This window comes from Plectropomus leopardus, chromosome 17 (genome assembly GCF_026936395.1).
Source record: "Plectropomus leopardus strain MGB_pleo_1.0 chromosome 17, ASM2693639v1, whole genome shotgun sequence".
Lineage (NCBI taxonomy): Eukaryota > Metazoa > Chordata > Actinopteri > Perciformes > Serranidae > Plectropomus > Plectropomus leopardus.
This window is the reverse complement of record NC_142192.1, coordinates 33,955,726-33,981,458: the sequence shown is the minus strand read 5'-3', so window position 1 is coordinate 33,981,458 and position 25,733 is coordinate 33,955,726. Positions and strand designations below refer to the sequence as shown.

Here is a 25,733-nt window from a genome sequence, read left to right as displayed (position 1 = left end):
TTTGACCATGAATCTTCAAGTTTAATAAATGTCATTCTTAGAATTGTGTATTATAATTCTTTTATTTCCCTGCAGTCAGTAACCCTTGTGGGCTTTTATTGTGAAGGCGAGCAGCTGTTGTGCCCCGGAAGCAGCATTGTCTCCTGCGTGTAACTTGACGCAGTTTGACGAAGATGGCGTCGGGCAGAGCCGTCTGTTAGCAGAGAGTCTTTGTTGTGTTGATAAAGTGTGAAAATGTGTAAAGTCCAAATGCTGAGAGCGTTGGTGAAGCAGCGACTAACTGCGGCTGCTGAAGAGATATTTGGGCTGTTTGAAAGAACGATAGCAGAGTACGAGGAGGAACTTTCTCGATCAAAAGACGCGAATTGCCCGGATGTTCAGCATTGTCAGCCTTCACAATAAGAGTCCAAAACGTGTCATTTAAACAAAGGCGCTCACCCGCGTTTCCTCGAGCCTCCCTGAGCGACTCTGGGAAAAGAACTGACGCGTTTGCCCAAAATATTGTGTTCAACGAAAAAAAAGGGCTTCTTTTTTTTTTTTTTTTTAAAGAAAACAACATGTTTTCATCCACACTAACATGTTTTATTCACACTTAAATCACAAAAGGTACGTAGACTGAGCCATGAAGTTTTCATTTGACGCATCAGGACTTAAAAGACCCAATGAGGACGCAGCTGTGGCTGTCTGCATGTACATTTCCTAAAGTGTCTGTTTCCACCTGTTCAGATCGAAACCAAATCTGAAGTTTTCAAAGTAAAACAGCATCAGCGACGTTTTCAAAGGTCTCTGTTTTAAGGGTTATGAAATGCAGGGTAGTGTGGATTCTCAGAGTGAATGTAGCAATAGTTTTGAGTTTTATAACAAAAATGGGTCAGTGTGGATGAAGCTTCGGGGAAGTTTGGGACTCAGGGCGAACCAGATGATCAGCAGAGCATCTTTGTAGAAAAGGACACGTATATCAAAGAATGAAGGTTCACATGAATGACAGCGTGTCTGTTTCACCTTTAGATGTCCACAAAGCTATCAAGAGTAAAAAGGAGGTTCTCCCCTCCAGTGGGGACCAGGAGGACCCAGAGCCCCCACACATTAAAGAGGACCAGAAGGACCTAGAGCCCCCACACATTAAAGAGGAGCAGGAGGAGCTGTGGAGCAGTCAGGAGGGAGAGCAGCTTCAAGGTCTGGAGGAGGCTGATATCACCAAGTTCCCATTCACTCCTGTCCCTGTGAAGAGTGAAGATGATGAAGAGAAACCTCAGTCCTCACAGCTTCATCAAAGACTAACTGAACAGATGGAAACAGAAGCTGATGGAGAGGACTGTGGAGGACCAGAACCAGACAGGAACTCACATCCAGATACACATTTACAACCAGAGACTGAGGACAAGACTGGAGACTCTTCTGAACCTGAGACTGAGGACAGTGATGATTGGAGGGAGACCAGAGAACCTCAGTCAGGTTTAAACTCTCTGGAAAATGATCAAGTCAGTGAGAAACCATTCAGCTGCTCTGAGTGTGGGAAAAGATTTGGTCGCAAGATGCATCTACAGAGACACGCGAGAACTCACACAGGAGAGAAACCATTTAGCTGCTCCGTTTGCGATAAAAGCTTTTTGTGCAGAGGAGATCTGAAGAGACACACGATAACTCACACAGGAGAGAAACCATTCAGCTGCTCAGTTTGCGGTAAAAGATTCATACAGAAGGTTCATCTGAGACAGCACATGACACGTCACACGGGAGAAACTTTTCACCTGCAGTGTTTGTGACCAAGGATTTGCCTGGCTTTATCAGCTCAGAAACCATCAGTGTGTCAGTCGTCAGTCCTCACAGCTTCACCAGAGTCCGACTGAGGATATAAAGAAAGACGTTGATGGAGAGGACTGTGGAGGACCAGAACCAGACAGGAACTCAAATCCAGATACACATTTACAACCAGAGACTGAGGACAAGACTGGAGACTCTTCTGAACCTGAGACTGAGGACAGTGATGATTGGAGGGAGACCAAAGAACCTCAGTCAGGTTTAAAGTCTCTGAATAATGATCAAGTCAAGGAGAAACCATTCAGCTGCTCCGAGTGTGGAAAACAATTTGGTCGCAAGATGCATCTACAGAGACATGCGAGAACTCACACAGGAGAGAAACCTTTCAGCTGCTCAGTCTGTATGAAATCTTTTACACAGAGTGAAGGTTTACAGATACACATGACAATCCACACAGGAGAGAAACAATTCAGCTGCTGTAACTGTGGCAAAAGATTTGGTAAAAGTGGATATCTGAAGAGACACATGAGATCTCACACAGGAGAGAAACCTTTCAGCTGCTCAATGTGTGAAATTTCTTTTGGACAGAGCGGATGTTTAAAGAGACATTTGCAAAGGCATAAAGGGGAGAAACCATTCAGCTGCTCCGTTTGTGATAAAAGCTTTTTGCGCAGAGGAGATCTGAAGAGACACACGATAACTCACACAGGAGAGAAACCATTCAGCTGCTCAGTTTGTGGTAAAAGATTCATACAGAAGGTTCATCTGAGACAGCACATGACACGTCACACAGGGGAGAAACTTTTCACCTGCAGTGTTTGTGACCAAGGATTTGCCTGGCTTTATCAGCTCAGAAACCATCAGTGTGTCAGTCGTCAGTCCTCACAGCTTCACCAGAGTCCGACTGAGGATATAAAGAAAGACGTTGATGGGGAGGACTGTGGAGGACCAGAACCAGCCAGGAACTCAAATCCAGATACACATTTACAACCAGACACTGAGGACAAGACTGGAGATTTTTCTGTACCTGAGACTGAAGTCCCTGTAAGTGATGTTGGATTAAATAATGGCAAGAAAGTCTTCATCTGCTCCGAGTGTGGTAAAACATTTGGCCATAAGACACATCTGCGGGAACACGTGAGGTCTCACACAGGAGAGAAACCTTTCAGCTGCTCAGTCTGTAAGAATTTTTTTTCTTGGAGGACACAGTTACAGAGACACATGAGTATCCATACAGGGGAGAAACTGCTGCAGTGTCTGGATGGGACACGATCCTGACAAACAGTTTTCCTGGCTGTCACTGTGGTAAAGAATTTGGTTACAAGGAGTGCTGAGACGCATAAGATTTCACACAGGAGAGAAAGAAATATACTGTATAAATAACCACCTCCTGTACACCTTGACCTCCGGCACATACAGACTGTGTAAATCAGCGCTCACACAGTCATTAAATCCATCTCACTATGAGAGTGTGTGTGTGTGGTCAAACAGAGACAGAAGCCAAGGGGGACAATGTGTCTCACTGCACGAGACCGCGTCAGCGCACAAACAGCCTGTAAAAAGCATCCGACATTCCTGGAAGCATTTTCAGACTGAGAGCAGCACTGATAGACCTGTCAGTAATCAGGGGCGGATTTCGTGATTTGGGGGCCTGGTGCCCAGCTGCCCTGCTCTGATGTGGTCCGGTCTGTAACTGGGAGTGATGGTGGCTGCTGGCAGCTGCAGGAGCTGATCTCAGTGTCACTGGTGCAGACGAGTGCAGCTGATGCAGAAGCTCTGACAGCTGTTCTGATGCAGTCACACACTGATAAAGATGTGATCCACATGAATTCGTGTGAATATGTTTTGTGAAATTACTGCAGCCTTCAGTGTAAAAGATACGTTTGCACTTTAACCCCAAAAGGGAAATTCAGTTCCTCATATTAACAGAAGGGAAGTTCAGTTTGCCTTTAATTTTTACTGCTAAAATCAAAAGCAAAGCTTTTTTTGAGTAATTTCTTTGTCATTTGTAGTTTGTTATAAAGAAGGGGGGGGGGGAAATCGATTAAAATTGTAAATCGGGTTGGGTGTGAAAAAATCAGAGATTTTATTTTTAGGCCATATCGCCCAGCCGTAGGCTAACGCCACCACAACAGACTTCAATAAATCAATTAACTAAGTTCATCTATTAAAGTTTAATCTTTTATTGCCCTCCAGTGTCGGGGACAAAATTCAGTACATTTACACAATGTGTATGCTTATATATATGTGTGTGTGTGTGTGTGTGTGTGTACATATATAAAACACACACAAAGATGCAAAGAAACTGGAGGGGCCCTCTGCTGACCTGTGCCTAGGGGCCCCCTGTCTCCTTCTCTGTCCCTGCTCATAATGCACTCCGTTATGATGCAGCGGGCTGGCTTTTATTTTGAAAAGGTGAACCGGAAGTAGTCTCGTGCGGGTTTAACAGCAGCAGCAGCAGAAGAGACAGCAGTATCTGTCCCCTGAACTCTGTCCTGAGTGTCCAACATGTCCCGGCTGCGGAGTCTGAAAGCCTTCATCAGACAGCGGCTGTCCGCGGCTCTGGAGGACATCTGTGGACACTTGGAGAGGACAATCACCGAGTACGAGGAGGACATGGACCGCCGCCACCGGACACTGCTGGGGACGGTCCTGACCCGGGACTCAGGAGCAGGTCTGTCTCTGTCCTCCGTCTCTGTCCTCAGTCTCTGTCCACCATAAGCTAACGTCGGCTCAGCCAATCACAGGCTGTCAGCAGCGGCTAACGAGACAACCGGCCTGTGACGTCGTTACTAAACCTATGACTGATTGATCATCGATGACGTCACACAGTTGTGATCACGTACAGTGTGATATGTGCGGGTTAATCTCAAACCTACGACGATGCATAAAGATGTGTGATTTAAGCTACTATATTATTACACAATATATAAATAAAAATATAAGAAGTAAGGGACTGTTCATTATTTACAGACAGTGTAAAAAGGTGGAGACACGTCAGCTAATTCTTTAAGTTCTGGTGATGGATTTCTGTCTTTTATTTTGGCTTTAGGAGACGAGAAAACAACTTTCAACGAGTTGGTATTTATTTTACAGCAGATTTTAAAATTAAAGACATGTTTCTTTGATTTTTGGCGATTTGATTTGTTTGTGATTTGTTTCTTCAAAAAATGAGTAATTTTCATTTGAGGTGTTTGGATTTTTTTTCTTTTAAAATTTTCTTTCATTTCTGTTGATTTTTTTGGCAATTCCCTTTCTTAAAAAATATTTGGTGATTTTTTTTTACTTTTGAGATTTTGGCTTTTTTTCTTTCAAACATTTCAGTGATTTCAAGAACTTTTGGCGATTTGTTTTTCATTGAACTGTTTTGTCTTAAAAAAAGATTTTGGGGCTTTTTTTTCTTTAATTTTTTATTTTTTTAAAATAATTGTGAGGGGGTTTTTTTTGACTAATATTATAATTTATTGTCCAAATAAACACATGAAAGTAGCAGAGGGCTGTTTTTTTTTTTTACAGAATTAAATACATCTAGTTATGTGTAAAAATGCTCCTCAATGCAGGAAATAAAGTGCAACATTACGGCCATCTTAAACGTTTTGCGGTCTGCTGAATATTTTTGATAAATTAACCTTTTTTAAATGCAAATTAGAGTCGAGGGCGGAGGTTTCACTTCCACACTGAGGAGGGGGACACAAATAAAACCTGGGGTTTGGGGTCCTCCCGAGGAAATTTTAAGAGTCAAGCGTTCGTTATAAACATCCGGGCCATCTGGTCTTTTTTTTTTTTTAGTTTTCCGTTTATGTCCTGCAGACATTCTGCTCTTAGTCGGCAATTTTTTCTTGATTGCTATGACGACGACGGCACATGTAGATGGGGCAGCCAGTAGCTCCTTTTTTCCGACTCCACGGCCCCTTCTGCTGAAACACGACTTTTCTACAACAGAGAAGCTCTGATCAACATCGGAAAAAGTTGTGTGGAGTTTGGACTGAATGTAGCAGACCGCGACAGGATCCCCACCAACGGCACAGACCGAGCGGCCAGTCAGACCAGAGGGGAGAAACCACATCGAAAGACGAAGAGAGGGAGGAGAGCCGGCATCAGGGCGAGGCTGACCCAACTGACCGAGAGCTGCTCCTCTACCAGACCTTCTGCTGACTGATGTTCGGTCACAAGAGAATAAAGTGATGAGATGAGATTGAAGCTCATTCAGCAACCAATCAGAGACACATCTTCACAGAGACATGGTTAACCCCGAACATCCCGGATCAAGCTGTTGCACTGGATGGACTGACCTTTTCAGAGCCAACAGGAGACAAGACTTTGATGTAAATTTAAAAAGTGCTCATCCTTCCAACTCATCCTTCAATTCCAAAGATACTGCAAGATCGAAGACAAATCAAATTTTGTTCTAGCCCTTCAATTAGAGGACGACCCCTCTACCTCTGAGCCGCAGATTCTTTCATTTTGGTGTTTCACCAGCTGAAACCTTTCAGAATAAAAGCTCTAGGAATCTCTTCTTCTCTGTTTCTGACAATACAAACTACATCTGATTGTTGGTTTGATTTATTGACAGTCAATAATGAGTCTTTACTTCATTATGTCCTGCAGACGTCCAGCAGCTGTTGGTGGTTAAAGAAGAGGTTCCCCCCTCCACTGTGGACCAGGAGGACCCAGAGCCCCCACAAGCTGAAGAGGACCAGGAGGACCCAGAGCCCCCACACATTAAAGAGGACCAGGAGGACCCAGAGACCCCACACATTAAAGAGGACCAGGAGGACCCAGAGCCCCCACACATTAAAGAGGACCAGGAGGACCCAGAGCCCCCACACATTAAAGAGGAGCAGGAGGAGCTGTGGAGCAGTCAGGAGGGAGAGCAGCTTCAAGGTCTGGAGGAGGCTGATATCACCAAGTTCCCATTCACTCCTGTCCCTGTGAAGAGTGAAGATGATGAAGAGAAACCTCAGTCCTCACAGCTTCATCAAAGACTAACTGAACAGATGGAAACAGAAGCTGATGGAGAGGACTGTGGAGGACCAGAACCAGACAGGAACTCACATCCAGATACACATTTACATACCGGAGACTCCTCTGAAGCTGAAGTCAGTGATGAGGACCGGAAGGAGACCAGAGAGCTTCAGTCCGGTTCAGACTGTCCTCCTCCTGAAAGATGTGACAAAAACAAGACGTGTTTTATTTGCTGTGAATGTGGTCGAAAGTTTGGTCGGAAGGACAGTCTGCGGAGACACATGAGGTTCCACACAGGAGAGAAACCGTACAGCTGCTCCGTTTGCGGCAAACCATTCTCCCAGAGGCCAAACCTGATCCGTCACATGAGGTGTCACTCAGGAGAAAAACCTTTTGGCTGCTCGTTCTGCGATGCTAGCTTCGCCGTGCGGAGCGCTCTGGTCAATCACATGAGGATCCACACAGGAGAGAAACCGTTCAGCTGCCCGTACTGCGAGAAAAGCTTCACACAGAAGGGCGGTCTGAAGAAACACATGACGGTCCACACAGGAGAGAAACCGTACAGCTGTCCCGCCTGTGATAAGAGTTTTTCTCAGAAGGCGAACCTGACGTACCACTTCTCAGTGCACACGGGACAGAAACAGTTCGGCTGTAGCGTTTGTGACAAAAGGTTCACGTGGCAGTCGCAGGTCAAAAGTCACAAGTGTGTCGGTGAAAGCAGCACCTGAAGACGCTCAGCAGGGCCGGATCTAGGATCTGAGGACACTGGGACCTCTGCAGGGGGATCTGAGGGGATCCTCCTTTTTGATGAAAAAACTCTATTTTGATGCTTTTTGATTCACTCTGGCTCCTGAAAAAAACTCTGTTCTTCTCCATTTTTACTGTGAATATTGCATTTAAAATCCGAGTCTGTAATCTGGCTGAGAAGAAACTTTACCGCTAATTTCATTCAACATTAAACATTTACTGACTCCAGTTGGAAAAACAATCTGTATTTCTGTTAAAGTGAAGTAATCAATCTGGTAAACAAAACAGAAATTATCGTTGGATTTTCTCATTTTTACCAGACTTTGAACACATCAGAAATTCGACCACTTTTTTTTCATCTGTCTGGAATTTAACCATAAAGTTTGTGACAAAACAGCAAAAATAAAGAAAGTAAAACCTCCTTCACTTCTTCAGTGAAAGACTGTCTTCATTCTGCAGCCGCTCATCCATCACGTCATTCTTTACATTTTTTTCCGTTGAATAAATTCATGATGTTGATTTTTTACACGTCGGTGAAGTTCTAACATGAACGTTGATCAAAACGGTGAAATTTACAGATAATAAATTGACTGAGGAAAAAGTTTGGACTCTTTTTCTTTTTCTGCACTTACGACAATGGTGACGTTTATATGCAGAGAATATTTTGGTTTTTGTCCTCGTTGAGGATTTGATCCTGAAACCACCGACAGACGCGACTGTAAACGAGCAGGTCGAGTCACAAACTGAGACTCTGATGTTCTGAATGGAAAAAGGTCGAAATGTTGCTCCTAAAAGATGAATAATATCAGAATTCCAACAAATCATAATCCGAAAAAATCAAAATATTTAAAGAGAATCTTTTTACACGAGCAGCATCATATTCACAATCATCTATTTATTTATTTATTTACACAAACACTTGATGTTTCTGGAGACGTTTTATTTGATCCAGACCGGCTGTGTTTCTGTGAACTGCTCCTTTAAATCACCTCCGCCTCTTCTTCTTCTGCTTTTTATCAGCTCACTGTCAAATCACTTTTATTGTGAAAATGGAGAAAGTCATAAATATTGTCTTAATTTTTTTAATTTGGTCACAAGAATCATTTGTGTGCTGCTGCGATCAGTTTGTTAAGATCTGAGTCAACATGGAGGCTTATTATCAAATTTTGTTTTGCTTTTTTAAACGTTTTATCGTCTTACCTTGTTTTTTTAAAAAATATTTCACTTTTTTGTTTGGTTTTAAAATATGTTTTGTTGTGATTATTGTTGGTTTAGGGTTTTTTGTTTTTCTATTTTAAACCATTTTTAAAATCGTCTTAATATTTTACTGTCATACTGTTTGTTTTTGAAATATTTTACTTTTTTTGTTTCTTTTTTGCTTTTTTAAAATATTTTATTGTCTTGTGTTTTTTAAAAAAATATTTATTGACATGTTTTTTTTTCTTTTTTGCATTTTAAAATATTTTTTATCTTGTTAGTTTTTTTTAACATTTTATTTTCATACTGTTTAATACTGTATTCTTAAATATTTTATTGTACTGTATGTTTTTTTTAATATATTTTTATTTTTATTGTGTTACTGTGTTACTTTTCTTCATCTTTATGTTAGTTGTTTGACCTTTAAACTGTGTTTTTGCAGTTCTGCTCTGTGAATGTTTGCATCAGATATAAATATATGAAAAGAAGCTGAGTGTTGAATTAATCCTCACAAACAAACATTTCCTCTCAAATCTCAAATGTCGACTTTCATTTCAGTCACCTTTGGATGTCAGCAGGTCATAAAAGATGTTTCTGCTCTGGACGGGATTTAAAAGTCTCTGAATTTTAGAGCTTTAAATGTGATAAAGAGCGTCTTTGTTGACTTTAACATTTCCACTTTGATTCTTTCACAGTCACGAAACTCAAATGTTTTTCTCTCTTTGTCCAAAAGAAAAGTCCCATGTCACAGAGCAGAGACACACGTCCTTCTCTCATGAAGACAAACTACAAATCATGCACTGAGTCACAGGTCAGAGCCTGCAGAGACTCGCACTCACCAGAGAAGACCTGAGGACCTGGAACCAGCCTGCAGATGACCTCTGACCTCTGACGGCAAACAGATTTATTTTCATTTCATGAGTCTAAAAACATACAAAGCTGCAGAGCTTCGTCTCTGAAGACCAGCAAACATTTCTGTGTCCTTTGTTCTCCAGGCCACGCCCCCTAACACCTGTGATCCTGCACTGCCGGATCACCTGACACAGGTCACATGACCACTGAGAGCCAGCCAGGGCCACCAGGGCAATTTCCTTTAAAAAATTCTCAATTTCTATTTCAAATTTGGGTGACTTTTTTTGTTAAATGTTGGCACTTTTTTCTTTAAAACATTTCTGGTGATTTTTTTTTTATATTTTAAAAAACTAACACTTTCCTTTTGTCTTTAAAACATTTGGTGATTTTTTTATTTTTACTTTTTTCTTCTAAAAAGTTTTGGTAGTTTTTAAATAAAACAATCATTTTTCCAAAAAAAATCACCAAAATTACACCACATACCACAGCTAGAAACTGTAAAAACAGTTGACTGAAAGCAGAAATTATCTTTGGATGCAGCATGGAAGGAACTTTTGCTTTGTAAAACATCAGGGAGCTATTTCAATTAATTAATTTTTTATTAAAATTTTCACTTGATTTCATAAAAAATATATATATATATATTCATAAACATCTGCTAAAGGCATTTTAACAAAGTTTTGTGTTGGAGTTTGTTATAATCATATCGGTCTCAAATATCGGTTATCGGTCTCATTGATACTAATAATTGGTATTAGTATCAGACCTGGACTTATTCTGTTTGTTAGGGCTGTCACAAATATCAGTTTTTGGACATTAAAGCTTCAGGGAGAAATAGTCACGATTAATCGAAACTTTGTATAAATGGCTGAAGTGAATAACATTGATCACCTTGTTAAAGTGCAACATTCAGCTCGGGAACTTTTGGTCTTGACAAAATCCAAAATCCCAATCTGATGCAGCATCTGTGGGATATGCTGGTAACTAATCTTCAACCATACTGACTCTAAGGATCTGCTACCAACGCCTCAGCGCCAGCCACCCCAGGACATCCCCAGAGGTCCTGTGTCCATGTGTCAACAGGTCAGAGACAAGTCTGATTCAAGGAGGCCCCTCTGTGAGATCAGGTTACCTCTGGAGTACTCGTACATTCCACAAACTCTCAATCAGACTGGAATCTGGAGAATTTGGAGGCCAGATCAAGTATTTTTTAGACGAAGTGACGAAGCGGTTACCTGCTGAGGCCTGGACACAGGACCTCTGGGGGGTGTCCTGTGGTGTCTGGCACTGGGGCGTTGGCAGCAGATACTTGAGTCCTGTGGGTTGTGAGATGTGGTACCAGCACTTCCCACAGATGCTTTTGATCTAGGAGATTTGGAGGCCAGGCCAAAGCCTTCAGCTCTTTGTCAAGTTCCTCAGGTCGTTCCTGAACAGTTTTCGGAGTGTTTCTTGGTGCTTTGTCCTGCAGGGGGTATCACTGCTATCAGTGAGCGCTGATGCCATGATGGGAGTTCTTGGTCGGCAACCGCGTTTGAGTTGGTGGAACCTTTGGTGTAGACTGTTGATAACAATCTAAACTTTTAGGAATTTGTGTTAGCTCTACAAAATGTGATTATAATTATAATTTTAGAATTACAAAATATAACATTTTATCAACATGATGCTGAGGAATCAGTCAGTCTCTTCTGTGGATGAAAACCAGAACCCAAAAATACATTAAATCTCTTACATACTTATATACAAGCCTCAAAAAGCGGGAGTTGGCTACTATTTGAAGAGTAGACGGACAGCGTCCCAGTGGTCCACCAGGCTCTTATCAAAGTTTTCTCACAGGTAGACTGCCTGTCCAGGTCCAGGGATTCCTCCAGCCACGAATCCCAAGAGAGGCAGGCTGTTTTACACTTTACACTTCCAGTTTAGAAGAGTTTGTCTCTTAGCAGATAATCAGCCATCAGTGATCGACCGTGAATCCACTGTTGTCCGCTTTCAGGTCCAGCAGCTCTGGGACAAACTGGGAATTAACTTTAAAAAAAACTTTGATATTAGGAAGGAAACGTCTAACTAGAGTGTTTTAACAGCTGCACAGTCCTGCAGCAGTTGGAGTGGTGAACCTCAGCTGCCACGATTGTGCATCATAAATCTTAGTATTTGTCGTCCATCTTGAATCATCTGACGGGGTCATATATGCTCCACCTAAAATCTAACACTGTGTAAGTCTAAATCTCATACATTTAGAACAACTCAAAGCAGACCTCCAAATCATGTTCCACAGAGGAGCAGGCAAGGACATACTACGGTCAGGCTCCAGGGTCTGTTGGACAGACAAGTATAAACATTAAGTTATAGCTATTCGAGACCACACCTCTTATCAAGGTTGCTTTCTTTAAAAGTTGATCCCACTCCGAACATGAGTATTATTAGTACTTTATTGTAAATGTGTATCTGGATGTGAGTTCCTGGCTGGTTCTGGTCCTCCACAGTCCTCTCCATCAGCTTCTGTTTTCACCTGTTTAGCTGAGCTGCTATCTGGAGGCTCTGCCTCTCTGTTCTCCTCAGTCTGATGAAGCTGTGAAGACTGACGACCGACACACTGATGGTCTCTGAAAAGTTTATAGAAAGTGAATCTTTCGTCACAAATCCTGCACCTGAAGCGGTTATCCTCTGTGTGGATTATCTTGTGCATCTGTAAACTTCCGCTCTGTGTAAAAGATTTCTTACACACTGAGCAGCTGTATGGTTTCTCTCCTGTATGAATTCTCATGTGACTCTTCAGATTTCCACGTACATTAAAAGCTTTACCACACACTGAGCAACTGAACGGTTTCTCTCCTGAATGAATTGTCATGTGTCTGTTCAGATATGCCTTGCATAAAAATCTTTTATCACACACTGAGCAGCTGAAAAGTTCCTCTCCAGTGTGAGTTTTCATGTGTAGCTTCAGTTTTCCACTTTCACTGAAACCTTTACCACATACTGAGCAAGTGAACGGCTTTTCTCCTGTATGAGTTCTCATGTGTTGCTTAAGTTTTCCATTTTCACTAAAAGCTTTACTACAAACTAAGCAATTAAATTGTTTTTCTCCTGTATGAACTCTCACATGTCTCTTCAAATGTGACTTTTGCAAAAATCTTTGATCACAAAATGAGCAGCTGAATGGTTTCTCTCCTGTGTGAATTCTCATATGACTCTTCAGATTAGCATGTCCATTAAAAGCTTTACTACACACTGTGCAACTGAATGGTTTTTCTCCTGTATGAACTGTTGTGTGTCTTATCAGATAAGCCTTGCACAAAAATGTTCTATCACAGAACGAGCAGCTGAAAGGTTTCTCTCCTGTATGATTTTTCATGTGTTGCGTCAGTTTTCCGTTTTTACTGTAGGCTTTACCACACACTGAGCAAATAAAGGGTTTCTCTCCTGAATGAATTGTCATGTGTCTCTTTAGATATGCCTTGCACAAAAATCTTTGATCACAAACTGAGCAGCTAAATGGTTTCTCTCCTGTATGAGTTTTCATGTGTTGTTTCAGTGATCCATTTTTACGGTAGGCTTTACTGCACACTGGGCAAATGAATGGTTTTTCTCCCGTGTGCGTTTTCATGTGTTGCTTCAGGTTTCCATTTTCACTAAAAGATTTGTCACAAACTGAGCAATTAAACTGTTTCTCTCCTGTATGAACTGTCATGTGTCTCTTCAGATGAGTCTTTTGCACAAACCTTTGATCACAAATTGAGCAGCTGAATGGTTTCTCTCCTGTATGAATAGTCATGTGGGTCTTCAGATGTGTTTTCTGTGCAAATCTTTTCCCACACTCGGAGCAGCTGAAAAGTTTCTCTCTTGTATGAGTTTTCAGGTGTGTTTGTAAAGTTCTATTCTGTGTAAAAGATTTCTTGCAGACAGAGCAGCTGAATGGTTTCTCACTGACTTGATCATTTTTCAGAGAGTTTAAACCTGACTGAGGTTCTCTGGTCTCCCTCCAATCATCACTGTCCTCAGTCTCAGGTTCAGAAGAGTCTCCGGTCTTGTCCTCAGTCTCTGGTTGTAAATGTGTATCTGGATGTGAGTTCCTGTCTGGTTCTGGTCCTCCACAGTCCTCTTCATCAGCTTCTGTTTCCATCTGTTCAGTTAGTCTTTGATGAAGCTGTGAGGACTGAGGTTTCTCTTCATCATCTTCACTCTTCACAGGGACAGGAGTGAATGGGAACTTGGTGATATCAGCCTCCTCCAGACCTTGAAGCTGCTCTCCCTCCTGACTGCTCCACAGCTCCTCCTGCTCCTCTTTAATGTGTGGGGGCTCTGGGTCCTCCTGCTCCTCTTTAATGTGTGGGGGCTCTGGGTCCTCCTGCTCCTCTTTAATGTGTGGGGGCTCTGGGTCCTGCTGCTCCTCTTTAATGTGTGGGGGCTCTGGGTCCTCCTGGTCCACACTGGAGCTCCACTCCTGCTCCTCTTCACCAACGATCACTTTTTGAATATCTGAGGGTAAATCTGAAACACAGACAGACAGCTGTTAAAGAAAACAAACTTCTGTTAACATCTATTATTAGTGACATGAAATAATGTTTAGGTGAGATGGTTCCAGTGACAGAAAGTAACTTAGTACATTTACTGATATACTGTACTTAAGTACACTCCTGAGGTAGTTGTACTTTATTCTAAATCACCCCAGTTATCACCTGGCTTAATTTTGAGCCACAAAACCCTCTTGAGTATTCTTAACTAAGGCTCTCCATGCAGGTAATGGAAACTCCATGACTCAAAAGATGTCCTTTTGCAGTAAGCACGGATGTAGCTTTGCTAACTGGGACTCATTGGTTTCAGGTAAAGAGTCATGGTTTGAGGGCAAGACAAAGTAGTCCATGGAGAGGGGCCAGACAAAGAGGAATTTAAGAAGACCCAGATGAGATGCACTATTAGGAAAACGGGGTTAGAGCCTGCCAGTGGGCGTCTAGTGGCTGGGTCTTCGGTCAGGGGGCCATGGAGGGGAGGGACATGGAGTTGCCACCCTGTGTGGGCATAGTCAAAAGCCCCCTGCTGAGCAACACTGTTTTGAAGTTCTCCCCGGGGACCGAGAGGGTCGCCAAAATCTGACTGCGAGTTGCTGAGAGGAGGTCTCTGAGTGCTCTGTGTGAGCACTGAACCAAACAGCAGTTTGCAGTACCCAGCTCTTGTATTTGGGGGGTGCTGGAAAGGGTACTGACCAGGGACTCTATGGATCTTGTGAGGGACTTGGGAAACCTTGAGGTGGGGGTGAGGGGGTTGGAGGAACGCCGGTGTGATCTGAACCAGAGTCGTGTTATTGCACTTGTGCTTGACATAGATTGGTCCTAACACACCGTGTTCGAGCATGGCGAGTAGGTGACAAAATTTACGGGCCAAAAATAATGAATTGCTGTTTTCTTACTGTCATTTTCTACTTTTGGTATTTAGTTTGTCAGTAAAATATAATAATAGTCAATATTTTCACAGCATACATTAATACTGGTTGTCGTGTTGGCAGAAATTTGAAATGAATCATTTCAGCAGCAAAGGGTCCCTTTTGACACAAATTTAGTGGTATTTAGTGCAAAAAGGATTACGGGCAGCGGTTCGATACCCGACTCTTCAGGGTAACCTCGAACAAGTTACTGAACTCCAAAGAGCTCCCGCTGCTGTGCCTTCAGAGCTAACGTAGCATCACAGCTAACGTTAGCTTAGCATCATTAGCAGAAAATAAACAAACCTCTTCTTCTTCTTCTTCTTCTCGGGTTTGAAGCCTCGTGCAGCAGCAGTTTCCGGTGTGGGTCCATCTCTGCTCCGGTTACTGAACTAAACTCTGACGGTTTGTTTTTCTGCCGTTATTCAGATCCAGCTAACGGTTCACTCTGCTAACCGAGATCACCGTCACACCGGCGGAAGTACACACTAACACTGCCGGGGCGGCCTTCACAATAAAATAGGGAAGTGGTCGTCGGCAGTAAAATGTAAACGTACAACCTTGGTTCTAAAAACGTTCTTCCTTTGTTCCTCTCAACATCAACAAAACATCCTCACAATGTTGCAGCTTAAACGTTACATCTTAGTCAGCATTTAACCTTTCAGGAATATTATATATATGTATATATATATATATATATATATATATATATATATATATATATATATATATATATATTAATTTCTGTAGTTATGACATCACTGACAGAGGGATGTCTGCTGTAAATCCCCCTGAGGCAAATTTGTGAATGAGCTTCAGAAATAAAATTGAACTTAACTGGAATGAACTTTTGGAGGCGTGGCACAGCATATTTAAGACTCTTTCAGTGAATTGCAGCGAAAAGTAAAATGACCAATGACATGGCGATCTGAGGTAAATAATGTTAAGGTTAGGCTATATTAAAAAACATTAATAGCTTTTAGTTGTGATATTTATTTTTATGGGGTGTAATTGGGGAATCACCATTTTAGAAAATCAGGTTCTTTTTAAAACTTAAAAATATAAAGTAATTAGTAGTATTTTGACACGTCATGTAGGGGAAAACGTCACAGTACAGCATGTCGTCCAAAATCATAGCATAGCCAAAAGCATATTGTTACGGTCGGACAGTGTGTTACTGGTAAAGTGTGACAGCCTTTTAGGTCATTCTTAAGGGGAGTTAAGCTCCTTTTTTATGTGTCCCTCATACATTTTTTCATAGCTTACATTTCATTATACAGCAGTTAGCTCTGACCAAGCACTTTGATTGGTCGAGAGGCGTTCCATGAGTGCTGTTATACAGTACAACATCACTGAGACTGTTAACCTTTTAACTCTGTAGTATCACTCCGCTTCACAGCTGTTCTAAATCCGTTAATTAGTGTAAGAGTGAAAGTGGGATATGTTTATAGTATGTTGTAAGCACAAGTTCAGACACTGTGTCTTGATCTGACTGGACATGTTGGAGTTACTAAAAGTTACGAGGAGGTCCAGGAGGAGCATCTGTGACGGGTTTCGGTAAACGTTGGTTCACTGGGAGTAAACCAGCTGTTACAGCTGTTACAGTGATGTGCAGTGAGACAGGGACACGCTCGTCTGACACTGTCCACAGCCTGAGAGACACCGAATCACACGCTGTCTGATCCGGGACTGGAGGTGACGGAGGTCACGGCAGTGAGCGGACACACGCTGCAGAGACGAACCGTCTGATCAAACTAACTGGTGTGAATCTCAAAGTGTCCGTTAACAGACTCTGATTTCACTGAAAACACGAAGATAAATGTTGGTGACGCTCAGCAGCTGCTCTGTGCAGAACATGCAGACCGAGCTAACGCAGGTTAGCCGGCAGCCTGCGGGAAAGTGTTTACGTGTTGCTAGGCAACAGCTGTCATGTCCAGCGGCTGAGGAACTATTTGTGTCGGCGGAGCCAAAAAAAAATCGTTAAATAAAGAAATAAATCATAATCTGTTGTCTCTTGTTACTATTAACAAATAAAAGACGCTTGTAGACCTGTTGTATAACAGTAATATCATATATATCATCACTGTGATTACGATTGAATCACGGTGATGATATACAGAACAACATCACGATCTCGAGTGTGATATTACTTAACTAATGATTTACTCAACAGCAAATGAGTGATGACCACTTTTCATACTTTACATTAAAAAACAAAGCTGACCAAAATAAAAGTAACAAAAGAAAGAGAAAGAAAGACAGTTTCTATGCTGTCTTTAATGTTTCTTTCTCTTTTCTCCTGTGTGGTAAAGGAGAGTTTGAGCTATTGAACTTTTTTAAGGTTGTTTTTTTTTTTTTTTTTTAGCATTTTGCCTTTAATTGACAAAACAGTTATAGCAGGAAAAAAGTGAATTTAAATAACTTCATCTTGATCATAAATTGCAATTAATGAACACAATTATCTAAAGGATGCAGATGATGCACATTTAAATATATAGACCATTACACTCTAGTAAAAATGTTTAATAGAGAGTTTAAGAGAGAGTAGGCAGATGTTGCCAATGCTGGAACTTTCTCTGCAGGATCTCGTGCACACTCACTGGAGGACACGTGTATGCTCAGTCAATAGGAGCGTCCTCTCTCTGAAATGACCAGTGATTGGTCAATGTCTCCTGAAAACAGAGCTGACCGGATGAGCAGAAGTCTGGTGTTCTCTCAGTCCACTTGAATTAGAAGATGTGAAAACAGAACGGCAGTGAGCCCCAAAATCTTATTTTGTTTTGTTCACCTTTGTTTAAGGATACTTACTGCCAGATTTCATGTGCAACCATCCCAGCTGTTGTCATACCTTAATGTTTGCATTTCACTGGAGACATGTCCCTAAAAAGGAGGGTTTGGGTCCCGTGAGAACATCACAGCCCGGAGTTGAGGGTGCTCGTTTATACTGGACTTTTTATGAATCCAGACAAACTCCTGCTGTAGATTCACTGTTATCTGGTTGTGATGTGATCTTATCAATAAGCTGTCAGCAGACATACATGACGAGCAGCTTCTGTGAAATCCAGACTGTTGCTAATATAAAATGTTGTCATTTAGGTCTGTCGAGTCGAGCTGCTGGCTGGAGGCTCTGCCTCTCTGTTCGTCTCAGTTTGACTCTGATGAAGCTGTGACGACTGACCACCGACACACTGATGGTCTCTGAGAAGTTTATAGAATTTAAAACTTTGGTCACAAACACTGCATCTGAAGACGTTATCTCCTGTGTGGATTATCATGTGTGCATATAAACTTGCACTCTGTGCAAAGGATTTCTGACAAACTGAGCAGCTGAAAAGTTTCTCTCCTGTGTGGGTTCTCATGTGTTTTTTCAATTTTCCCCTTTCTCTAAAAGTTTTGCCACACACTGAGCAACTGAACGGTTTCTCTCCAGTGTGAATTGTTATGTGTCTCTTCAGATGCGACTTGAACAAAAAACTTTTATTACACACTGAGCAGCTGAATGGTTTCTCTCCTGTATGAATTGTCACATGTTTCTGAAGATGTGACTTGAACAAAAATCTTTTATCACACACTGAGCAGCTGAATGGTTTCTCTCCTGTATGTAGTTTCACATGTCTCTTAAGATATGCCTTGCATAAAAATCCTTTTTCACAGACTGAACAATTGTACTGTTTCTTTCCTGCATGAGTTTTAATGTGTTTATTCAGTGTCCCACTGTCACTGAAAGCTTTACCACAAACAGAGCAGCTGAATGGTTTCTCTCCTGTGTGGATTCTCAAGTGATTCCTTAAACTGCTAGACTTTGTGAAAGATTTCTTACATACTGAGCAACTAAAAGGTTTTTCTCCTGTATGAGTTCTCATGTGTTCCTTCAAATGTGACTTGAAGCCAAATCTTTTCCCACACTCAGAGCAGCTGAATGGTTTCTCACTGACAGAGACAGCATCATTTTTCAGAGAGTTTAAACCTGACTGAGGTTCTCTGGTCTCCTTCAAATCAAGACTGACTTCAATCTGAGCTACAGAAGAGTCTCCAGTCTTGTCCTCAGTCTCTGGTTGTAAATGTGTATCTGGATGTGAGTTCATGGCTGGTTCTGGTCCTCCACAGTCCTCTCCATCAGCTTCTGTTTTAATCTGTTGAGTTGAGCTGCTGGCTGGAGGCTCTGCCTCTCTGTTCTCAGTTTGAGTCTGATGAAGCTGTGAGGACTGACAGTAAACACACTGATGATTTCCGAGGAGTTTATATGAAGTGAATCTTTGCTTACAAACACTGCAGCTGAAGCTGTTATCTCCTGTGTGGATTATCATGTGTGTGTATAAACTTCCGCTCCGTGTAAAAGATTTCTTACACACTGGGCAGATGAAAGGTTTCTCTCCTGTATGAGTTCTAATGTGACTCTTCAGAGTTCCCTTTTCACTAAAAGCTTTATCACAAAATGAGCAGCTGAATGGTTTCTCTCCTGTATGAGTCCTCATGTGCAGATTCAGCTTTCCATTTTCACTGAAAGCTTTACCACAAACTGAGCAATTAAATTGTTTATTTCCTGTGTGAACTGTCATGTGTCTCTTCAGATGAGTTTTCTGCAAAAACCTTTGAGCACAAACTGAGCAACTAAATGGTTTCTCTCCTGTATGAGTTATCATGTGTCGCTTCAGATTTCCCTTGAAGCCAAATCTTTTCCCACACTGAGAGCAGCTGAATAGTTTCTTACTGACAGGGACGTGATCATTTTTCAGAGAGTTTAAACCTGACTGAGGTTCTCTGGTCTCCCTCCAATCATCACTGTCATCAGTCTCAGGTTCAGAAGAGTCTCCAGTCTTGTCCTCAGTGTCTGGTTGTAAATGTGTATCTGGATGTGAGTTCCTGGCTGGTTCTGGTCCTCCACAGTCCTCTCCATCAGCTTCTGTTTCCATGTGTTGAGTTGAGCTGCTGGCTGGAGGCTCTGCCTCTCTGTTCTCCTCAGTTTGAGTCTGATGAAGCTGTGAGGACTGACCACCGACACATTTATGGTTTCCAAGAAATGTATGTGAAGTGAATCTTTGGTTACAAGCACTGCAGCTAAAGCCATTATCTCGTGTGTGGATTATCATGTGTATGTTTAAACTTCCACCCCTTGCAAAAGATTTTTTACAAACTGAGCAGCTGAAAGGTTTCTCTCCAGTATGAGTTTTAATGTGGCTCTTCAGCTTTCCCCTTTCACGAAAAGCTTTATCACACAATGAGCAGTTGAACAGTTTCTCTCCTGTGTGAGTTCTCATGTGTTGCTTCAGGTTTCCATTTTCACTGAAAGCTTTACCACACAGTGAGCATTTAAATTGTTTCTCTCCCGTATGAATTGTCATGTGTCTCTTCAGATGTGTTGTTTGCAAAAATCTTTGAGCACAAACGGAGCAACTAAAGGGTCTCTCTCCTGTATGAGTTCTCATGTGTCTCTTCAGACATGTCTTGAAGCCAAATCTTTTCCCACACTCGGAGCAGCTGAACGGTTTCTCAATGACTTGATCATTTTTCAGAGAGTTTAAACCTGACTGAGGTTCTCTGGTCTCCCTCCAATCATCACTGTCCTCAGTCTCAGGTTCAGAAGAGTCTCCAGTCTTGTCCTCAGTCTCTGGTTGTAAATGTGTAGCTGGATGTGAGTTCCTGTCTGGTTCTGGTCCTCCACAGTCCTCTCCATCAGCTTCTGTTCCCATCTGTTCAGTTAGTCTTTGATGAAGCTGTGAGGACTGATGGCCGACACACTTGTGTCTCTCGAGGCGGTATCGAGATGCAAATCTTTTGTTACAAACACTGCAACTAAATCTTCTCTCTCCTGTGTGAATTGTTGTGTGTCTCTGTAAAGTTCCCCTCTGTGCAAAAGATTTCTTACAAACTGGGCAGCTAAATGGTTTTTCTCCTGTATGAGTTCTCATGTGATTCTTCACATCCCACTTGGTGCCAAAGATTTTCCCACACTCAGAGCAGCTAAGTGGCTTCTTTCCAGCGATACATCTTGAATTACTGACTCTATCCATTTTTAAACCCGACTGAGGTTCTCTGGTCTCTTTCCAACCATCAACACTGACTTCAATCTGAGCTACGAAAGAGTCTCCAGTCTTGTCCTCAGTCTCTGGCTGTAAATGTGTATCTGGATGTGAGTTCCTGTCTGGTTCTGGTCCTCCACAGTCCTCTCCATCAGCTTCTGTTTCCATCTGTTCAGTTAGTCTTTGATGAAGCTGTGAGGACTGAGGTTTCTCTTCATCATCTTCACTCTTCACAGGGACAGGAGTGAATGGGAACTTGGTGATATCAGCCTCCTCCAGACCTTGAAGCTGCTCTCCCTCCTGACTGCTCCACAGCTCCTCCTGCTCCTCTTTAATGTGTGGGGGCTCTGGGTCCTCCTGGTTCTCTTTAATGTGCGGGGGCTCTGGGTCCTCCTGGTCCTCTTTAATGTGCAGGGGCTCTGGGTCCTCCTGCTCCTCTTTAATGTGTGGGGGCTCTGGGTCCTCCTGCTCCTCTTTAATGTGTGGGGGCTCTGGGTCCTCCTGCTCCTCTTTAATGTGTGGGGGCTCTGGGTCCTCCTGCTCCTCTTTAATGTGTGGGGGCTCTGGGTCCTCCTGCTCCTCTTTAATGCGTGGAGGCTCTGGGTCCTCCTGGTCCTCTTTAATGTGTGGGAGCTCTAGGTCTTCCTGGTCCACACTGGAGGGGGGAACCACTTCTTGCTGCTGCTGGATGTCTGCAGGAAACACATACAGAGACGTTACAGAAAAATATCGTTGATCATTCAAATCACAGGACAAAAACTCTGTCTACAGATCACTAAGAGATCACTTGGTGATGCTTACCGTTTGGGTTGACTCAGGCCTGCATTGAACCAGCCGCTAGTTAGATAATGGGTGTCTTGATGTACTCATGGGACTGTGAAAAAATCTAAATTGATATTATATGAATAAAGTGATTCCCTGGAACACACAGCTGGTCACTCGAATAGGTCCCCAGTACCTTTTTTTTAAATTGTAGTATAGGAGCCAAATATGAGCTTTAACTAACCTGACATTAATTATTATTTACCATGTGTGTACATTGAGTGTTACTATGCTGCCATCTTGGATTCAGAAATAAAAGGTAGGAAAGTCACTGTTGTTGTCAGGGGTTTGACCTGGATGGGTAATGGGTTTTTGCCTGCTGTGGCACTAAAGATTTGTTCATTGCGCTGTAAGCTGGTGTTTGGTTCATCCCTGGAAGTAAAGATTCCTTCGTGCGGTGTTTGACTGCGGAGCCATATGTCAGGGTGCATCACTGAACGGCAAGTGTTTGCAGGGACCTTACCTCACAGAGTTCTGTATTGACGTTTTGGGCCATAGGTGCCCAGCGCGTCAGCTGATGATTGCAGTTGTACATATGATTTAAGTACACCAAAGGGTTGTGGTCTTTGTAGACCACCACTGGCTGTGAAGTCTTGGAGTAAGCCTCAAAATGATGGAGGGCCCAGAGCATTGCAAGGGCTTCTTTCTCAATTGTGCTGTACTTACTCTGTGTTACAGAGAACTTCTTACAGAAGTAAGAGACCAGGTGCTCAATGCCGACAGAATCTACTTGTAGCAGTACAGCACCGGCTTCGGTAACACCCGCGTCAACCTCCAGCTTGAATCACAGTAAAGTTTGGAGCAGACAGCACTGGGAAACTACGAAAGACCTTTCACAGCCGGAAAAGCCTGCTCACATTTCTTGTCCCAGACCAAAGTCTTTACGTAAGTGTTCGGATGCAGACTTGTGTTTCTTGTATTGCGTTACAGGTATTGAACTGACAGCATTCACACTGGATTGATTTTAATAACTTTAAAGTATGTGAAGTGTGAACAGTGCAGCTGGATTAGCCAGGTAAATACAAGGGTCGTATTGGGACTTGGTTTTGGCAGATACTCAATGTCATCTTAAAAATTACTGCTTGAATCTGTAACTGAAGCTGCGAGAGAAACAGTAGCAAACAGCAAATACTCAGAGCAAACTACTAACACAGTGTTCATCGGTAAATATACTCGTTACTTTCCTCCACTGGTTCTTGTAAACAAATAAACAAGACAGGCTCAGAGTGAAGCTAGCTGCGGCTAACAGCTAACGTTAGCTTAGCATCGTTAGCAGGTAGAATACAAACCTCTTCTTCTTCTTCTTCTCGGGTTTGAAGCCTCGTGCAGCAGCAGTTTCCGGTGTCGGTCCATCTCTGCTCCGGTTACTGAACTAAACTCTGACGGTTTGTTTTTCTGCCGTTATTCAGATCCAGCTAACGGTTCACTCTGCTAACCGAGATCACCGTCACACCGGCGGAAGTACACACTAACACTTCCAGGGCGGCCTTCAAAATAAAATAGGGACGCTATCAAAGTCCTAAAATGCTAGACATATCCTAAAAAACTAGAAACATGTCTGGGGCTGTTGCTACTGGCAATTGGCCTCCTGTCATTTTGCAAATGTGCCTCCAAGCAAAGCAGGTAGAGTATCCCGGTCTGATAATTTTCCAGAGAGTTTAAACCTGACTGAGGTTCTCTGGTCTCCCTCCAATCATCACTGTCCTCAGTCTCAGGTTCAGAAGAGTCTCCAGTCTTGTCCTCAGTCTCTGGTTGTAAATGTGTATCTGGATGTGAGTTCCTGTCTGGTTCTGGTCCTCCACAGTCCTCTCCATCAGCTTCTGTTTCCATCTGTTCAGTTAGTCTTTGATGAAGCTGTGAGGACTGAGGTTTCTCTTCATCATCTTCACTCTTCACAGGGACAGAAGTGAATGGGAACTTGGTGATATCAGCCTCCTCCAGACCTTGAAGCTGCTCTCCCTCCTGACTGCTCCACAGCTCCTCCTGCTCCTCTTTAATGTGTGGGGGCTCTGGGTCCTCCTGCTCCTCTTTATGGTGTGGAGGCTCTGGGTCCTCCTGGTCCTCTTCTTTAACAACAATCCTCTTTATTACATCTGAGGGTAAAGCTGAAAAACAGACAGAGAGCTGTTAAAGGAAACCCACAAACATTTATTAACCATGCTTGGTAACACTTTTTAAATTTTAAGCTGCTCTGTGGAGTTTTCATCTATTAGTAACAACACGGAGTAATGTTTGTGTGAGAAGGTTTCAGTGGTGAAAAGTAACGGAGTACATTTACTCAAGTACTGTACCTGGGGAGATTTCTGAGGTACTTTGAGTATTTCCATTTTGTGGTACTACTACTCCTACTCTACAACATATCATTGATAAAATTAGGCATATCCTGTCTCAAAAAGATGCAGAAAAACTGGTCAACTCATTTGTTACTTCTGGACTGGATTACTGCAATTCCTTCTTATCACGTTGCTCCAACAAGTCCCTAAAGACTCTTGAACTAATCCAGAATGCTGCAGCACATGTACTGATGGGAACCAAGAAAATAGATCATATTTCTCTGATTCTATCTTCTCTGCATTGGCTCCCTATTCTTCTCCTGACTAACAAAGCTCTGAATGGCCAGGCTCCATCATATCTTTCAGACCTCATAGTTCCCTGTCATCCTACCAGGGCACTGCACTCTAAAACACAGGGTTCCTCTGCCTCCTAAATTCTCAAAAAGTAGATCAGGAGCCAGAGCCTTCAGTTATCAGGCTCCTCTTCTGTGGAACCATTTTCCATTTTTGGCAGAACCCGTCTCCACATTTAAGAGCACACTTAATTCTTTCCTCTTTGACAAAGCTTATGGTTAGGGCTGGCTCCGACATTCCTCTTTGATGCAGCTTATAGTTAGGGTTGGCTCAGCCCGGAGAGAAGCCTTGTCTGCTGGGAGACTTCCTATAATACACTCTTACAGAAAAATGTTGCTGTATGGTCAAATCACAGCTCCAAATCTCATTATTGACTCCAACAGATCACTAAACATCAAACAGCCTCACAACGTTCACTCAGATCTCTATAAAAAAAAGTTACTGTAATATCACAATGCAGTGGTTCTGTGTAGGGATGCAAAAAAATGATCTGATCTCACTCTCAAAAATTACTTCAAAATGGAGTAAACTTTTTTTAGGCAACGAAGAACAAAGCCAAGTTAGCACCGAACTGCTAACTCTGTTAAGACTCAACAAGTGACAGGAAACCTCTGATCTGCAGCGCTGGAACACAGCACAGCAGGGACTGCATCTGAATCCACAACTCCTCAGGCTCATCCACAACAGACAACCACCGGCTAACAAGCAGCTCAACAAAGCAACTCTGTTTGACCATTTGGAACTTTGTAAGTAAGGAGGAGAGCTAGTGTGTGTGACATTTGTGATTTGGTATTCAATCAGTGTCTTTTGGCCTTGTTTTGTGTTTACTGAGTATTTATTGTGTTTAACAAATACTCTTTTTGGTTTATTATTAGTCACTGTACATAACTGAGCACTTTGATAGTTTTGTTGAGCAGTATACGGAGTGAGTAACCGTTCTTTCTTCTGTTGAATGTTTTCGCTTGTTCTCAGTTAGGAATTTTAGGTAAGAGACCTGTCTTTTGTTTGACTTTTGTTTTTAGGTAAGTTTAGGGACTGAGGTGTGTTTTTGTGTTGTCTTTAGTTGGTGCTCACGTCCGGATAAATAAACTGCTCATTTTGCCTTTCTGAACTTTGTAGGCTGGTTTTCCTTGGGAGTGGGAGACTGGGAAAACACCTTCATGTTGTGTTTAGGTTGCCCGAGGCCGGGAACATAACACATGCAGCTAAACATCTATTTTACTAACTGGCACCTTTATACAGCACAGATCACACACTCGGATTTGGCTTCCATCACAACTACACTCAGAGAGGGAACTCAAAGTTCCCACTTCATGTTTCCTTTGGTCC

General features: G+C 42.5%; 4 protein-coding genes across 5 annotated transcripts; 2 read left to right on the top strand and 2 right to left on the bottom strand.

Moving 5' to 3' along the window:
- Positions 1–554: 554 nt before the first annotated feature.
- On the top strand, positions 555–1,904 carry LOC148186747 (uncharacterized). The gene has a single exon (XM_088090699.1). It carries the CDS (start codon positions 966–968, stop codon positions 1,764–1,766), a length of 801 nt encoding a protein of 266 aa, XP_087946825.1. The 5' UTR covers positions 555–965; the 3' UTR covers positions 1,767–1,904.
- Positions 1,905–3,113: 1,209 nt separating this feature from the next.
- LOC148186746 (uncharacterized) lies at positions 3,114–8,074 on the top strand. The gene is made up of 2 exons (XM_088090693.1): positions 3,114–4,435; positions 6,370–8,074. The coding sequence occupies exons 1-2, from the start codon at positions 4,270–4,272 to the stop codon at positions 7,452–7,454; spliced, it is 1,251 nt and encodes a 416-aa protein (XP_087946819.1). The 5' UTR covers positions 3,114–4,269; the 3' UTR covers positions 7,455–8,074.
- Positions 8,075–10,102: 2,028 nt separating this feature from the next.
- Positions 10,103–15,429, bottom strand: LOC121964689 (uncharacterized). 2 transcript variants are annotated; one of them, XM_088090644.1, is made up of 3 exons: positions 15,242–15,429; positions 13,239–14,007; positions 10,103–12,122 (listed from the first exon to the last, which is right to left on the bottom strand). In XM_088090644.1, exons 1-3 carry the CDS (start codon positions 15,306–15,308, stop codon positions 11,948–11,950), a joined length of 1,011 nt encoding a protein of 336 aa, XP_087946770.1. In that variant the 5' UTR covers positions 15,309–15,429; the 3' UTR covers positions 10,103–11,947. The 2 variants fall into 2 exon arrangements, with proteins under 2 accessions (XP_087946770.1, XP_087946769.1); XM_088090643.1 differs by having other exon boundaries at positions 10,103–14,007.
- Positions 15,430–17,192: 1,763 nt separating this feature from the next.
- On the bottom strand, positions 17,193–23,832 carry LOC121964339 (uncharacterized). The gene is made up of 3 exons (XM_088090026.1): positions 23,311–23,832; positions 22,444–22,555; positions 17,193–21,647 (listed from the first exon to the last, which is right to left on the bottom strand). Exons 1-3 carry the CDS (start codon positions 23,605–23,607, stop codon positions 18,028–18,030), a joined length of 4,029 nt encoding a protein of 1,342 aa, XP_087946152.1. The 5' UTR covers positions 23,608–23,832; the 3' UTR covers positions 17,193–18,027.
- Between the last annotated feature and the right edge of the window lie 1,901 nt (positions 23,833–25,733).

Bases quoted from the DNA above. Each gene is read 5' to 3' on its own strand.
- LOC148186747 (XM_088090699.1), top strand. From the start codon at position 966: ATGAAGGTTCACATGAATGACAGCGTGTCTGTTTCACCTTTAGATGTC.
- LOC148186746 (XM_088090693.1), top strand. From the start codon at position 4,270: ATGTCCCGGCTGCGGAGTCTGAAAGCCTTCATCAGACAGCGGCTGTCC. The intron at 4,436-6,369 runs GTCTGTCTCTGT...TATGTCCTGCAG, and splicing joins GACCCGGGACTCAGGAGCAG to ACGTCCAGCAGCTGTTGGTG.
- LOC121964689 (XM_088090643.1), bottom strand. From the start codon at position 15,308: ATGGACCCACACCGGAAACTGCTGCTGCACGAGGCTTCAAACCCGAGA. The intron at 14,008-15,241 runs GTTTGTTTATTT...TCTGTGTTTCAG, and splicing joins AAGAAGAAGAAGAAGAAGAG to ATTTACCCTCAGATATTCAA.
- LOC121964339 (XM_088090026.1), bottom strand. From the start codon at position 23,607: ATGGAAACAGAAGCTGATGGAGAGGACTGTGGAGGACCAGAACCAGAC. The intron at 22,556-23,310 runs GTCTAGCATTTT...CTGTGATTCAAG, and splicing joins TTTCTAGTTTTTTAGGATAT to CTGGAGGTTGACGCGGGTGT. The intron at 21,648-22,443 runs GTAAGTACAGCA...TGTTTCCTGCAG, and splicing joins GAAGTTCTCTGTAACACAGA to ACATCCAGCAGCAGCAAGAA.